Genomic DNA, 14,245 nt, shown 5'->3' with positions numbered 1-14,245 from the left:
ACCAGTTTCCTCAGTCACGTTGCTCTGCCGTATTTCACTGTGCTGAAGAGACCGCTTTATTCATCCATCATGTTGTTGATAAATAGAAGATGGGTTTTGCCCAGTCTGGGGCGGTTACGAGTGGTGCCACTGGAAGCATCCCTAAGCGGGCCGTGGCGAGGGACCCACGGAAGCATCTCCATCCGGGGAATTGCTCAATCAGAGCACACGCACTCGGTCAGCTTCGGCCGACGCTGCCAGACGGCTTTCCAAAGTGGCGAGCCTCATTTACAACCTCGCCAGGAACACCTGAGGGTTCAAACCACTGCATCTCCTCACCAGTGCCTGGCTTTCTTCCTTTCAACCATTCTGATGTGTTCGGTGTTTAAAATGCTGAGATTAGGCCGGGCGCAGTGGCTCACACCTATAATCCCAGCACTTTGGGAATCTGAGGTGGGCGGATCACCTGAGGTCGGGAGTTCGAGAACAGCCTGGTCAACATGGTGAGACTCTGTCTCTACTAAAAATACAAAAATTAGCTGAGTGTGGTGATGCGTGCCTGTAATCCCAGCTACTCAAGAGACCAAGGCAGGAGAATCGCTTGAACCCAGGAGGTGGAGGTTGCAGTGAGCTGAGATCACACCACTGCACTCCATCCAGCCTGGATGACAGCGAGACTCCGTCTCAAAAAAAAAAAAAAAAAAGTAAAAAAATCTGCTGAGGTTAGTTTTTGCTTTTGTTTTTTAAGGTTAGTCAAGTGAAGCAATGGGAGTGGAGAAGAAACAAGAAAATCTGTAACTGGTTGTGATGAATTAGTTCTAAACACCAGTGCACTCGGACCAGCCTGAAACGTGGAGAGTTTGGGCTGCGTTTCTCTGATGACGAATGAAATTGTCCATCTTTCATGCGTAATTCTTTCTTATAGCCCCTTTTCGGGTTTTGGCATCAAGGTATTACTGGTGTTTTAAAGTGAGATAGGGTTTCCTCTTTTTCTACTTTCTGGTAAGAATTTGAGTACTAATGGTATTATTTCTTCTTTTTTTTGGAGACTGAGTCTGGCTCTATCGCCCAGGCTGGAGTGCAGTGGGGTGATCTTGGCTCACTGCAAGCTCCGCGTCATTCTCCTGCCTCAGCCTCCCGAGTAGCTGGGACTACAGGCGCCTGCCACCACGCCCGGCTAATTTTTTGGTATTTTAGTAGAGATGAGGTTTCACCATGTTAGCCAGGATGGTCTCGATTTCCTGACCTCGTGATCCACCTGCCTCGACCTCCCAAAATGCTGGGATTACAGGCGTAAGCCACCGTGCCCGGCCTATTTCTTCTTTAATGTTTAAAATAATTCACCAGTGAAACCATCTGGGCCTTGAATCTTCTTCATGGGAAAGTGTTAATCAATTTAATTTCTTTTTTGAGACAAGGTGTCATTTCTGACGTCCAGGCTGGAGTGCAGTGGCACAACCATCGCTCACTGAAGCCTCAATCTCATGGGCTCGAGGAATCCTCCTGCCTCAGCCTTCTAAGTAGCTGAAACCACAGGTATGCATCATCATGCCTGGCTACTTTTTCTGTGTGTATTTTTTGTAGAGATGGGGGTTCCACCATGTTGCCCAGGCTGGTCTTGAACTCATGGGCTCAAGGGGTCCTCCTGCCTCAGCCTCCCAAAGTGCTGGGATTACAGGTGGGAGCTACCACACCTGGCCTTTCAGTTTCTCTAATGCATGCAGGACCATTCAGATTTTTAACTTCCTGTTGAATCAGTTTCAATAAGTAGTCTTTTTCTTATTTGTCCATTTTATCTAAGTTGTCAAATTTATCAGCAAAAAGTTGGTTATGATCTCCTCTTACTAATTTTTAATTTTTAATGCAGGAGCTGAGTGATGGCCTCCTTTTTCTGATACTAGCAATTGTGTTTTCTCCCTTATTCAACTTTCTATTTTTATTTTTATTTATTTATTTATTTATTTATTGAGACGAAGTCTTGCTCTATCACCCAGGATGGAGTGCAGTGGCATGATCCCAGCTCACTGCAGCCTCCACCTCCCAGGTTCAAGGGATTCCCTTGCCTCAGCCTCCCAAGTAGCTGAGATTACAGGCACACACCACCACACCCCGCTAATTTTTGTATTTTTAGTAGAGACGGGGTTTTGCCATGTTGGCCAGTCTGGTCTCAAACTCCTGACCTCAAATGATCCACCTGCCTCAGCTTCCCAAATTGCTGGGATTACAGGTGTAAGCTGCTGCGCCTGGCCTCTTATTCAACTTTTCAAAGAACCAACTCCTGGCTTTATTGCTTATCTCAATCATGTTTGCTTCCTAGTTCACCGATTTTTAGCTCTCATCCGTCATTTCCTCTGCTTTCTTTGGGTTTGATTTGTCGTTCTCTTTCTTGCCTCATGATTATTCATTTTTGGCCTTCCTTGTAGTCTAATATATACATACAAGGCTATAACTTTTCCTCTTAAGACTGCTTTAACTGCAGCCTACAGGTTTGGATATTTTGTATCTTCATTGTTGCTGATGAACTTAATGCTAAGTTGAGGTTGGCAAGCTTTTGGTGAGGCTCAGACGGCCTCTTCTTGATCCTCACCCCAAGGTTCTTTTCTTCTCTCTCTCTCTCTTTCTTTCTTTCTTTTATAGTTGGGGTCTTCCTCTGTTGCCCAGGCTGGAGTGCAGTAGTGTGATCATAGCTCACTGAAGACTTTAATTCCTGGACTCAAATGATCCTCCTGCCTCAACCTCCCAAGTAGCTGGGACTACAGGTGTTTGCCCCATGCCTGCCTCTCACTCCAGTGTTTCCACCGGGGGCCTGGTGTTTATTTCCCAGGGGGTCCTGGACTCGTCATCTCTGTCTCCTCTGCACTGTGAAGCCACCACAGATTCCACTCTTTTTTTCAACGCTTTTGGTTCCGTTTTAAAGTCTCTCTCCATCACACTCCCTGGAGATTCAGAATGTTGGCAAGTGTCTTAGGGAAAAGCCGGTGATGCATTTCAGGCCCCTGATGTCTCTGAGCTTGCCTCTCGCCTGTGAGACGGCCAGTGCTGTGCTATTCCGGTTTCTGTTTCCCCACCAGTGGCCCCTGCCTGGACAAAGCCTAGATTCTCAGCCTCACACTGTCACCTGCTCCCAGGACAGCAAATGTCTCCAGGGAAAAGCAACAGGAACTTCAGGTCAGCTCTTTGTGGAGGCTCACCCTCTCCTCATTCTGCAGGAGCTCGCTCACGCCTTTCAACAGATGACTTTGTGTTTCTTTCCGATTGTGCGAGCTGTCCTTAGTGGAACTGCAGGCTCAGTTGCTCCCTTCTACCCTCAGTGCTGGCCACAATGTCTATCAACTGTTCTTCTGTTTTAGCACCATCTTGACATCAGTATCCATAGGTACCTGGTGCCACCAATTCCTGAGCCTTTTGGTGGCTTCCTAGAAATTGGGTTACTTCTCAGGAGTCAGATTGCTTTTTTCTTTTTTGTAGAGATGGGATCTCACTGTGTTGCCCAGGCTGGTCTGAAACCAATGGCCTCAAGTGATCTTCTCACCTCAGCCTCCCAAAGCCCTGGGAGGACAGGCATGAGCCACCGTGCCTGGCCGAGTCAGCTTTCTTCAATCTGCTAAGGCAGTTGCTCTTCACCCATCTGCTTTCTGCCTTCCAAAAGAGCACCGCTTTTGCCTCCTCTATGACTTTGTCCCCGTGGGTTTGTGGCATTAAAAAGCATTGCTTTACTTCTGTTTAGTGATACCATAGAAGCAAACTAAATTCATGTGTTCAATCTGCCACACGCAGGATCCAGACAGCCTCATTTTCCGAATTTTCTATAGTAAATAAAATGCTTCACTTTTTTTTTTTTTTTGAGACAGGGCCTCACTTTGTTGCTCAAGCCGGAGTGCAGTGGTATGATCTCGGCTCACTGCAACCTCCGCCTCCCCAGTTCAAGCGATTCGCCCTGTGGCCACTCTCACTATCGCCCTAAAGCATGTTCAGCATTTTCCAGGCAGGAGAGGAAACCATTGGCTATTTCCACTAATTACCTGTGACAACTATGTTGGGAAGGAGGGTGGTGAGAGGCCATCTGTGTTGGGAAGGAGGGTGGTGAGCGGCCGACTGTGTTGGGAAGGAGGGTGGTGAGCGGCCAACTGTGTTGGGAAGGGGGGTGGTGAGCGGCCGACTGTGTTGGGAAGGAGGGTGGTGAGCGGCCGACTGTGTTGGGAAGGGGGGTGGTGAGCGGCCGACTGTGTTGGGAAGGAGGGTGGTGAGCGGCCGACTGTGTTGGGAGGGGGGTGGTGAGCGGCGAGGGAGGTGGGGAGGGGCATGTCGGTTTCCTGTTGCCGTTGTGACAAATGCCCACACGCCTGGCAGTCACGGCCACACAAGTGCACACTCTCACAGCTCTGTGACTCCGCGGCTCAGCCAGGTCTCACAGGACTGACAGCAAGATGAAGGTCCTGGGGGAGGATCCATCTCCCTGCTCTCCTGGTTGCTGCCAGAATTCAGTTCCTGCTATTGTAGGACTGGGGTCCTGTTTCCAGACTGGCTGTCAGCTGGGGCCACTCCAGCTTCTAGAGGCCACCATACTCCTTGGCTCCTGGCCCCTCCTCCAGCCTCAGAGCCATATCCCCTCTTCTTCCATTTCTCTCCGATCCACCTTTTTGGACTCATCTGAGTGGACTGGGCCACCCAGATACCCAGGTCATCTCCGAATCTCAAGGTCCTTAATCGTAGTCACACGTACAGAGGCTTCTTTGCCATGTGGGGTAACACGGTCACGGGTCTCAGACATCTTTTGGGCCATTATCCTGCCTACCGCAGGTGGAAACAGCCATGGAATGGAAGCAACTTCGCTAATTACCTACGGGAGCTTTGAGCTTTCCAGCCCAGAAGCCCAGGCCCGGCCCCTAGGCTTGGTTCGAGAGGCAGGGACCCACCATGTGGCCCCGCCCTCCCCACCTCCCATGCGCCCCCCTACCTGGATGAGCTGGGCCCTGGGCGTGGCCAGCAGGTTGAGGGTGCAGGAGAGCTTCCGGAAGAAGTGCTCTCCAGCCGCCCCAAAGCCGGTGCTCCGCATCCACTCCAGGAGCTGCTGCAGGCGGGCGCAGGCCTGGACACCTCTGGGCCAGTGGAAGCAGCTCAAGGAGGGGCCTGTGGAGGGAGGGAGGGAGGGAGGGTGATGCCTGGGCTGCCCTCCCCGGGGGACACAGACATGGGTCTGTCCCCAGAGCCTCCCCTTCCCGGCTCTGGGCCACTGAGGACATCGCAGCTCGATGACAGGCAGGAGACCTTCCCTTGGCTTCCAAGGCAACTGACCAGCCTCCAACCCCTCTCTGGAGCGGGGGTGCGGTGGGAGGTGAACGTAGCAGGGCAGGGTGGGCTGTGACAGCCACTGACTCCACAGAGCAGCCCCTGGCTGGGACCTTCTCCCACCCCCACACACATGTGCCGGGGGCCTGCCACCACCTGGGTCTCCCCATGCCCTGCACTGGCCCTGGCTGGGAGTGACCAATGTTCCTGAGCCCCGCAGGTGAGGCAGGGTCCAAGGCCAGATTCTGCGGCTGCACAGACCTGGGACAGCCAGTGATGCCCTGAGCCCGTTCCCTCCCTGTCACAGGGAAGGGGCCCCATGCAGACCTCTCGGCCGTGGCTTCTCTGAAACCCTGATGGGACCTTGGCTCCTAAGGGATGCGCTGTGGCAATCTGTCCCCCCCCTCACTCTGGCCTCCCACCCCTCAGGGACACCAGATGCTCAGGGAGCAGGAGCCCGACAAGGGCAGAGCCGACCCCAGGAGCTGGCGTGGGAGGCGCCAGCAGCCGTCACGTCCAGGAATGTGAGCCCCCGACCCCTCAACCCCGCATGAGGCCCTCACCCCTGTCGAGGAGCTGGTTGAGGAGCAGTGTCCCGGAGAAGAAGAAGAGGTAGGCAAGCATCTGCGAGGCCACCTCGGGGTGCACCTGCAGCTGCCGCAGGAGGTCCAGGGCTGCCTGGTACACGGACACCACGCGGCGCAGCTCCTCGGGCAGTTCGGGGGCCGAACACCAGCTCTCACGGCGCTCCGTCTGGAATGGTGGGCACTCCAGGAGTGCTGGGAGGCAGATGTACAGGGACTGGCGGGGGCGAGAGAAGACAGCAACCAGCATTTCCAGGAGTGCTGGTGGCCGACAGGGGTCCTGACCCAGCGAGCTCCCCACCCATGCACTGCTCGCAGGGACCCGGCCTTGGCGGCTTCCTACTGGACAGGCCACGGCTTTGCAAACGTCCAGTGTGGGGTGTGGGGACACAGGAGCTGCCTCCCGGGGCTGCTGGGAGCAGAGGTGGGGTGCAGGGGTATCTGCTCCTGTCGGAGGCACAGATGAACTCAGAAGGCGCACAGAGGTGGCGCCTGGGGGGATGGGCTCCGACAAAGGGGCTGGAGACACCCATGGGTAAAGACGGGAGAGCCACCACTCCCCCGAAAGTGGCTCACCACACCCCTGATGCACCCCAAGCTGACCAGGGTCACAGGCGGACCGGCGGCAGCACCTCTGGCACCCGTGGGTCCAGGGTGACAACAGGGTCACATCCCTTGCGCCCCATGCTGGAGCTTCCCCCACCTCATCCTTGACCCTTGAAACAATGGCAGGAAGGGGGTGTTCTAAGGTGAGGGGAAGAGGGAGCTGGGATGGTTCTAGGGTTTCTGTGCGACCTGAGGAGGAGGAAGCGTGGGGGGTGCAGCTGGGCCTTTGCAGAACCTGCAGCCACTGCTCCCTGCTGAAGTGGAGCTTGTCACGGTCCCCTCCCTCAGCCCCCCAGAAGGCTCCTAGGAGAGCCACAGGCACAAGCTTGAGTCCCACTTCATCCCAGGAGCTGCCTGAGTGCAGAAGCAGTGCCCGTCCGTGCACCTTGGAGACGTAGTAGACGCACTGCTGGAAGGCGTACAGCACCACCTCCTCCAGCACCGCCATGGCCTCCTCGCTGGCCGTCAGCGTGCAGGAGAACAGCGACTCCTTAGAGCCTGCGGGGAGACAGCCACACAGATGGTCACAATGGGCACAGCACTCAGGAACGCAGCAACTCAGCCAGCCGCCAGCTCTGTCCCTGCCACGGGCACTGCCCAACGCGCCCATCTGGGGTCCGGATGCCATAAACCGGCCAAGGGACTCTGGGCCCTGGCTGGGACGAGTGCAGCAAACCTGCCGCTGCCCTTACCAGGGGAGGGGAATGCTGGGGAGGGGGCAGGAGGGGCCCAGACACCCAACGTCTCAATGCCCAGCCCTGCCTAAGTGCTCATTCACTCCCACGTTCTGATAAGTTTTCTGTTACAACCAACTGCACCCAACATAGCAGGTCCTAACTCCCTCCCCACAGGTTGCCTCTCACCCGCGACATGGGTCACAGGACTCTGGCAGCAGCCCCCGAGTGGCTGCCACTCCGTGGAATCATAACAGTCTTTCGGGAGGAAAAAGCCCAAATCACCTATTTCACCCCCACTCCCGGGTGTCAGCCGGGGCGGCTGGAGCTGAGGCTGGGGGCAGCTGCCCACGGAGTGGTTCCTGCCCTCTGGGTGGGGGCTCTCGTGAAGGTGAGAGGCTCCCGACAGGGTGGAGCCTTCCTGGGGGCTTCCAGAATGTGAGGGGGCATGTGGTGGTCTCAGTGACTGGGGGTCCCATCAGCACCTGGGGAAGGGGCCAGGACCCTGCTGTCCCGCCTTTAGGCGCGTTCATTCTCTCCCGGGACTGTGGGCGGCGACCACAGCGGTGTTCCTAGTGCAGCCAGGTAGGTGGCCACAGCTCCCCTCCTCTCCCTCCTGTGGGGTCTTCTTCCAGGAGGGGCAGAGGGGCCGCACCGTGGGAGCTGCCTGTCGGGGCACCTGACAGGGCTGCGTGGGTGGTGCCTGGTGAGCCAGGCCAACACTCACCCCGATGCGGGCCTCCCAGGAGCACAGGCCCCCAGCCGCCCCTCTGCCACGCAGAGTGCACGGGAGGCCGCCCACTCATGGCCAGGACAATGCTGCGCCGAGTCCCTGGACAAGCCCCTGTCACTTTCGCTCCTCTGCTCCTGGTGCTCCTCCTTCAGGGGCCTGGGGCTGCCTGGCCCCCACCCACCAAGCCTGCTCCCCAAGAACCTGTGAGATCCCCCAGTGCCTGCCCCACAGGGTCACATCTGGCACCCAGGCAGGGCAGCTGGAGGGACCCCGGGGTCCAGGGCAGTGAGGGGCTCTCAGGCTCTGCCAACCTCAACACTGCGCCCAGAAGCCTCTAGGCCTGTGGAGACACACAAGGAGGCCCGAGGGCATCCACAGCGAGTACCAGCCAAGGATATTCACAGCCATGGCAGGCGGGTCAGGAGGCTGAGCTCTGACCCGTCCACCTGTCCTGGTGCCCTGACCCCGACTGCCTCAGGCTGCCAGCTCTGAGAACCCAGCCCCACATCACTTCCTGGGCAAGGGCAGGGTGCCAGCGGGAAGAGGGAAACGGGGCGTGGGAGTGACAGGAGGAGGAGAAGGTGGCAGGGGCTGTGCTGAACGAAACCACAGAGCAGCCTCCAGCCACCCCCCAAGGGCCTGAGACTCCATTTCTTCTTTTATTTAATTTTTGGTAGAGATGGGATCTCACTATGTTGCCCAGGCTGGTCTGGAACTCCTGGGCTCAGGCAATCCACCCGCCTTGGCCTCCCAAAGTGCTGGGATTACAAGTGTGTGCCCCTGCACCTGGCCGTGAGACTCCATTTCTTTCTTTTTTCTTTTCTTTTCTATTTTTTTTTTTTTTTTTGAGACAGAGTCTCACTGTGTCGCCCAGGCTGGAGTGCAAGGGCACAATCCCAGCTCACTGCAGCCTCTGCTTTCCAAGTTCAAGCGATTCTCCCCACTCAGCCTCCCAAGTAGCTGGGACTACAGGAGCATGCCACCATGCCCTGCTAATTTCTGTATTTTTAGTAGAGACAGGGTTTCACCATGTTGACCAGGCTGGTCTCGAACTCCTGACCTCAAGTGATCTGCCCACCTCGGCCTCCCAAAGTGCGGGCATGACAGGTGTGAGCCTGGCCCTTAGACTCCATTTCTAAATCCCCCGAGACGCGTTTCCCCGTGGTACCAGGGCTGGTGGGATTTCTGAGGATTTCCGACGCCCACAAGCCATTAAGAGGACACACCAGCCGGCTGCCCCTGCCCTGCCCCGAAACTCCACGACCCCTGAGGAAGCCGGCCCTGTCCCTAAAGAAGAAGGCGCTGAGCCTCAGCCATGAAGAGAATCCGAGACACACACGATGGTGTGAGGTGGCACGGGAGGGGCCTGGATCAGAGCTTTGGACAAAACAGTGTTTGGGGAATGACAATGGCCATGTGACTCACTCTCAGGACGGGACAGCCCTGCTCTCCGAATTCTTCCCACAGACATTTCCTGCAGAGAGTCAGGAGGCTGATGGGGCTCTGACCCTCCGGCCCCTACTGGGGGCTATCTCCCACTCCATTCCCTGGCGCCTGCCTGGCCCTCGACACCAGGAGCCTGCGGGCGTCCCTGGGCCCCGACTCCCATCGCCGGGCCAAACACTACCCAGGCCCCTGACCAAAAATAACTTCCTCCCAAGACCAAAGGCAGCAGCTCCATCAGCCTGGAGCAATTTTTCCCATGAAGAGCAGCCAACACGGACCACATGGGACCCAGCTGCCTGCAGCCACCAGACCCAGGCAGCCACGAAGCAACGTGGAAAGTCAGCCGGGGACTCGCCGGGAACACGGAGCTCAAAAGTCACAGGTCCGAGAACTGACTCTTTCTGTGGGGGCCGGAACAAAAGAGGCCCCTAAGCTGGCCCCGTCCCCCGTCACATGGAAGGACCAAGTGCACTGCAACGTCAGCGAGGGTCGCCCTTGGCCAGCCGCAACCCCGGAGTTGCCTCCATCCCAGGGCCACCTGCTGGCTGCAACTCCAGCCCTAGAGGATGGCAGAGTCAGGTCTGCAGGGAGAGGCGACAGGCACTGGAGTCCCGGGAGCCCAGGAACCCCAGGGGAGGACTGCAGCCAGGCAGATGGATGTGGGAAACTTGTGTGGAGACTTAGAGACACACAGTCGTTTACGTCACTTTCCGGGAAAAAGCCAGAGGAAAGGTCTAGCTTAGACCCAGGCCCTGTGGACAGGCAGGGGCTACCATGTCACGTGGGGGGCAAGGGCACAGGCCAGAGGCCTGGATGCCCACTGAGGCCAGGAGGGGTTGACACTACCCCCACATATTCAAGTCAGCCCCAACTCCCAGACCCGGGATCCCCTGGCAGGACCCCATGTCCCCTTCCCCGTGAAGGAGGGGAGAAGGAAACAGTGGGAAGGAATCGTGGCCGGCAGGAAGGAACTCAGACAGATCCCAGCCAGCTCTGCCTCCCCCTGGAACGGGGGCCCCACCCCACAACCTCATGGCCAGGGCCGGCCCGGCCTCCTCCATGCAGCCTCAATCCAGCCTGGTCTCTGCAGCCCGGCCCCCGCCTGGAGGCTGACTGGGCCCTGACGCATTGTGGGAGCCTGTCCCACCACAGGGTCACTGCGCAGATGCCCTGGCGCCTCCCTCTCACCACTGAGAGCCCCTCCTCTCAGGAAAACTGCCCCTAAGGCGTGGGGGGCACAGCAAGGTCCCAGCGCCCCCAACACAGCCCGGCCAGGACCTTGCCTGGCCTTGTGTCCTCCGGGTTGTCTCATATGCAGTCACAGCCACAGACCCCTCCCAGGGACGGGGACACAGCTGAGTACACAGAGACCCCGCAGCGTCTGGTAGACTGAGCCCGTGGGAGCGCCCGTCCCTGCACACCAGGCCTGGGCCTCCCTAGCAGCTTGGAGACACAGCTCAGGGCAGCTCGGAATGCGCCACTCACTGACCTGGGTCCTCCAGAGGCAGGGCCACAACGCCACGGCCACTCAGGACCCTCCGGCCCTGGGCCCTCCTGACAGCCCACCCCACAGATGTGAGGGCAGTAGATGGACAGCAAGGCCGTAGGGGGGCAGAACCAAGGCTGCCCACGAGAGGCTCTGGTCCCCAGTCCCCTGGGCCCGCTTGTCACTGTCCTGCTGCCCCACCTGGCTCCATTCCAGGCCCCACACAGTTCTCAGCAGACACACCAGCCGAAATCCTACCCCGGCTTCCGGGCCCGGCCCCACACCACCTTCCTCACGAAGCCCCCGAGACTGCCCCGTTGGAAACCCTCTCCCTTAGTATTTTCAGAACACTTCCTACTGTATTTCAGAAATCCTGAAATGTTGGCCAGGCGTGGTGACTCACGCCTATAATCCCAGCACTTTGGGAGACTGAGGTGGGCGGATCACTTGAGGTCAGGAGTTCGAGACCAGCCTGGCCAACATGGTGAAACCCCATCTCTACCAAAAATACAAAAACTAGCCGGGAGAGGTGGCATGCTCCTGTAATCCCAGGTACTCAGGAGGCTGAGGCACGAGAATCGCTTGAACCTGGGAGGAGGAGCTTGCAGTGAACCAAGATCCCACCATTGCATTCCAGCCTGGGCGACAGAGCGAGACTCCGTCTCAAAAAAAGAAAAAGAAATCCTGAAATGTGTATTTCCCACATCTTAATCTATGAAACCGGCATGATCTATAATTTCACAACGATGACTGGCAACATCTGTCCTTCCGGAACAATGGTGCATCTCAGAACGGGGGGCGGTCTCATGGCCGACGCTCTCTCTACCGCCCCTTACATTTGGTTCATGGTGGACGGTGGCATCTGTCTCCCTTACTGAGTGACCTGTGTAACCCCCCGGGCCCTCCTGCAAGCAGAAGAGTGGGGTTGTGGTCAAGGGGACGCCACTGCACGGAGCACATGGGATGATGGGGACAGACTGAGCGCCAAGGCGCTGTGGGGGGAGGTGCCCGGCTGGCCCATGCCGCCAGCACCAGCCTCACAGGCCGTCCCCGAGCAGCTGATACATGGCAGCCCAGCGGCTGAGGAAGCCCCGGCATGAATCCATCCCTGCTATCATGGCCAACTCGATCCTGAGGATGGCGAGGAGGTGCCACACTCCCCTGCCTGGGGCGCCGGCGGGGGGAACGGAGGGCAGCGCCAGCCGTACCTGTGACGTCCAGCTGCTCCTCCATGCTCTGCATGTAGAGTGGGCATTTCTGCTGGATAAAGTACAGAAGCTCGATGGAATTAGACATCCAGAAAAGAATGGGCTGCAAGTCTGGAACCAGATCAGCCATGGCGCAGCCGGCCAGCGAGATGGGCTCCTGGCTACCAAGACAGAAAGACTAAGAGTTATGCGGGGACCTGACACCCAGGAGGCTGCATCTACCACTCTCTCTAAGTAAGGACGCGCGTTTTCACGGGACGGTGACAACAACTGCAACCGTCAACCTGACACTGCTGGGTGGGGACATTTAACAATACATGTACCCGCCTGGCATCTGCCCACGACACCTGACAGCCAGAGGCCCCTACAAGCCTAGCAGGGAGACAGCCGGATGCCACAGCCATTGGTAAAAAACCTTGGTAAATAAATGCCTTGCATGTCTTCTCTTTTGGAATGAGATCATAAAGTGGCTATGAATGCTGAGACAGAATGTGTGCCAATATGTGTGTGCGCGCCTGTATGCGTGCATGGGGGTGGGGGCTGGTCCGAAGTTTTTAGAACAACAAATGTCAGTTCCATTATATTATTTAAGTTAACAAGGTAATTATCAAAGGAAATAAACAATAATAGAGCTATTTTGGGAGGTGCACAAGGCAAAATGAAATGCTACTTTATTAAAGCAGGAAGTCAGAAAATCACATGTAAAGTCCATGAATCGCAGGGTAGCAGGCAAAGCATGTGATTTGAAGACTCAGAGGCAATCGTTAGAAACCCAAATTGAGGCCAGGCATGGTGGCTCACGCCTGTAATCCCAGCACTTTGGAAGGCCAAGGTGGGTGGATCACCCGAGGTCAGGAGTTCGAGACCAGCCTGGCCAACATGGTGAAACCCCGTCTCTACTAAAAATATAAACATTAGCTGGGCGTGGTGGTGGGCACCTGTAATCCCAGCTACTCGGAATGCTGAGGCAGGAGAATCGCTTGAATCCAGGAGGCCTCCCAGCAGCTGGGACTATAGGCATGCACTGCCATCCCTGGCTAATTATTAAAAAACTTTTTTTTTTTTTTTTTTAAGACACGGGGTCTTACTATGTTGCCCAGGCTGCTCTTGAACTCCTAATCTTAAGCAATCCTCTTGCTTTGGATTCCTAAAGTGCTGGGATTATAGGCATGAGCCACCATGCCTGGCCCTGATTCTGTATCCATGGGGTTCGTTGTTACTCTGAGTAACAAAAGCAGAAGTAGCTCAGGCCCCTCCCTGGCCAGCCCGATGCAGGTAGGGGTGGGGTGGCGCCCTTCCCTCCCAGGCCTGCGGCCTCCTGACTCAGTGCTCCCTTTTCAGGGGATGACGGCAACATCAGGGCTGCCTCCTCCCTTGGAGGCAGCCTCCGCCGTCAGGCTGGCTTCCAAGCTCAGAGCTCCCAAACCCTTTCTCCTGCATCTCTGGCACCAGCCGCAGGATGTGTCTGCCTGGTGTGACTTGACACTGCCTTCTAGTGTCCTCAGCCGGCCTCTTGGAACGTCTGAGGGGTGGATACGGCGAGGCTGTGCTGAGGTCCCCGGGTAATTCCTCGTTTAAAATGCCAACCACACGTCTTTCTCACAGGTTCCTCATCTGGTCCAGGCACCAGCTTAGCATTAAGCCACTGGACAGGCTGCCTCGGACGCCCTGGGTCCCTAGCAGCTCAGAGGACGCATTCATCCATAAGCCTCCATAATTGCAGCTGGCAGACACAAATAGCCATGTGCCCGAGTGGTGAGCAGGAAGGATCGTTTTGCAAACAGATCAAATCATGCAGATCTGACTTGGGACTGCCTGGGGTGTGGAGGGCGGCCCTGCTGCCTGGCCCGTGGCTGGCCAGGATACTCCTTGTCACCTGTGTCCTTTACTGGGGGGATTCTAAGGGGTGAGCCAGGCGGCTGCCACTCTGCTGGCCACAGGGCATGGTGCAAGCCCAGTGCCTGCCCCCAGGCCCGGGGCAGAGCCAGGCTCAAGGCTGGACAGCTGTCAGAGTGACCACCGCGCACAGCCCAAGGTGTGTGGACCCAGCCTGGGGTCCTTCTAAAGGTGCCAAGCCCACAGGAAATGCCACCAGGACCTTAAGGCAGTCAGTGTGTGAGGGCATCTGGGAAGGGCTGAGGCCGTTTTCCTCCCTATTCTCTCCCCAACTGGGTAGCCAAGCGAGGCTGGGGGAGGAAGCCCAGGCTGCGTCCCAGATTCTCCCCGGTGCCCCAAGTGTT

The 14,245-nt window shown here is 56.9% G+C and overlaps 1 protein-coding gene across 2 annotated transcripts in view; it reads right to left on the bottom strand.

The window, feature by feature from the left end:
- Positions 1-14,245, bottom strand: part of LOC105483379 (Rap associating with DIL domain) — a 37,131-nt gene that overhangs the window by 9,279 nt on the left and 13,607 nt on the right. For both annotated transcript variants that reach the window (XM_071095412.1, XM_071095413.1), the window contains exons 5-8: positions 12,006-12,166; positions 6,844-6,956; positions 5,832-6,069; positions 4,937-5,109 (exon numbers count right to left, since the gene is read on the bottom strand). In XM_071095412.1, coding sequence (XP_070951513.1) covers positions 4,937-5,109; positions 5,832-6,069; positions 6,844-6,956; positions 12,006-12,166 — 685 coding nt within the window. The remainder of the gene's footprint in view (positions 1-4,936; positions 5,110-5,831; positions 6,070-6,843; positions 6,957-12,005; positions 12,167-14,245) is intronic.

The sequence above is a fragment of the Macaca nemestrina genome, chromosome 4 (genome assembly GCF_043159975.1).
Source record: "Macaca nemestrina isolate mMacNem1 chromosome 4, mMacNem.hap1, whole genome shotgun sequence".
Taxonomy (NCBI): Eukaryota; Metazoa; Chordata; class Mammalia; order Primates; family Cercopithecidae; genus Macaca; species Macaca nemestrina.
Note: the sequence above shows the minus strand (reverse complement) of the source record. Positions and strands in the feature narration are given on the sequence as shown.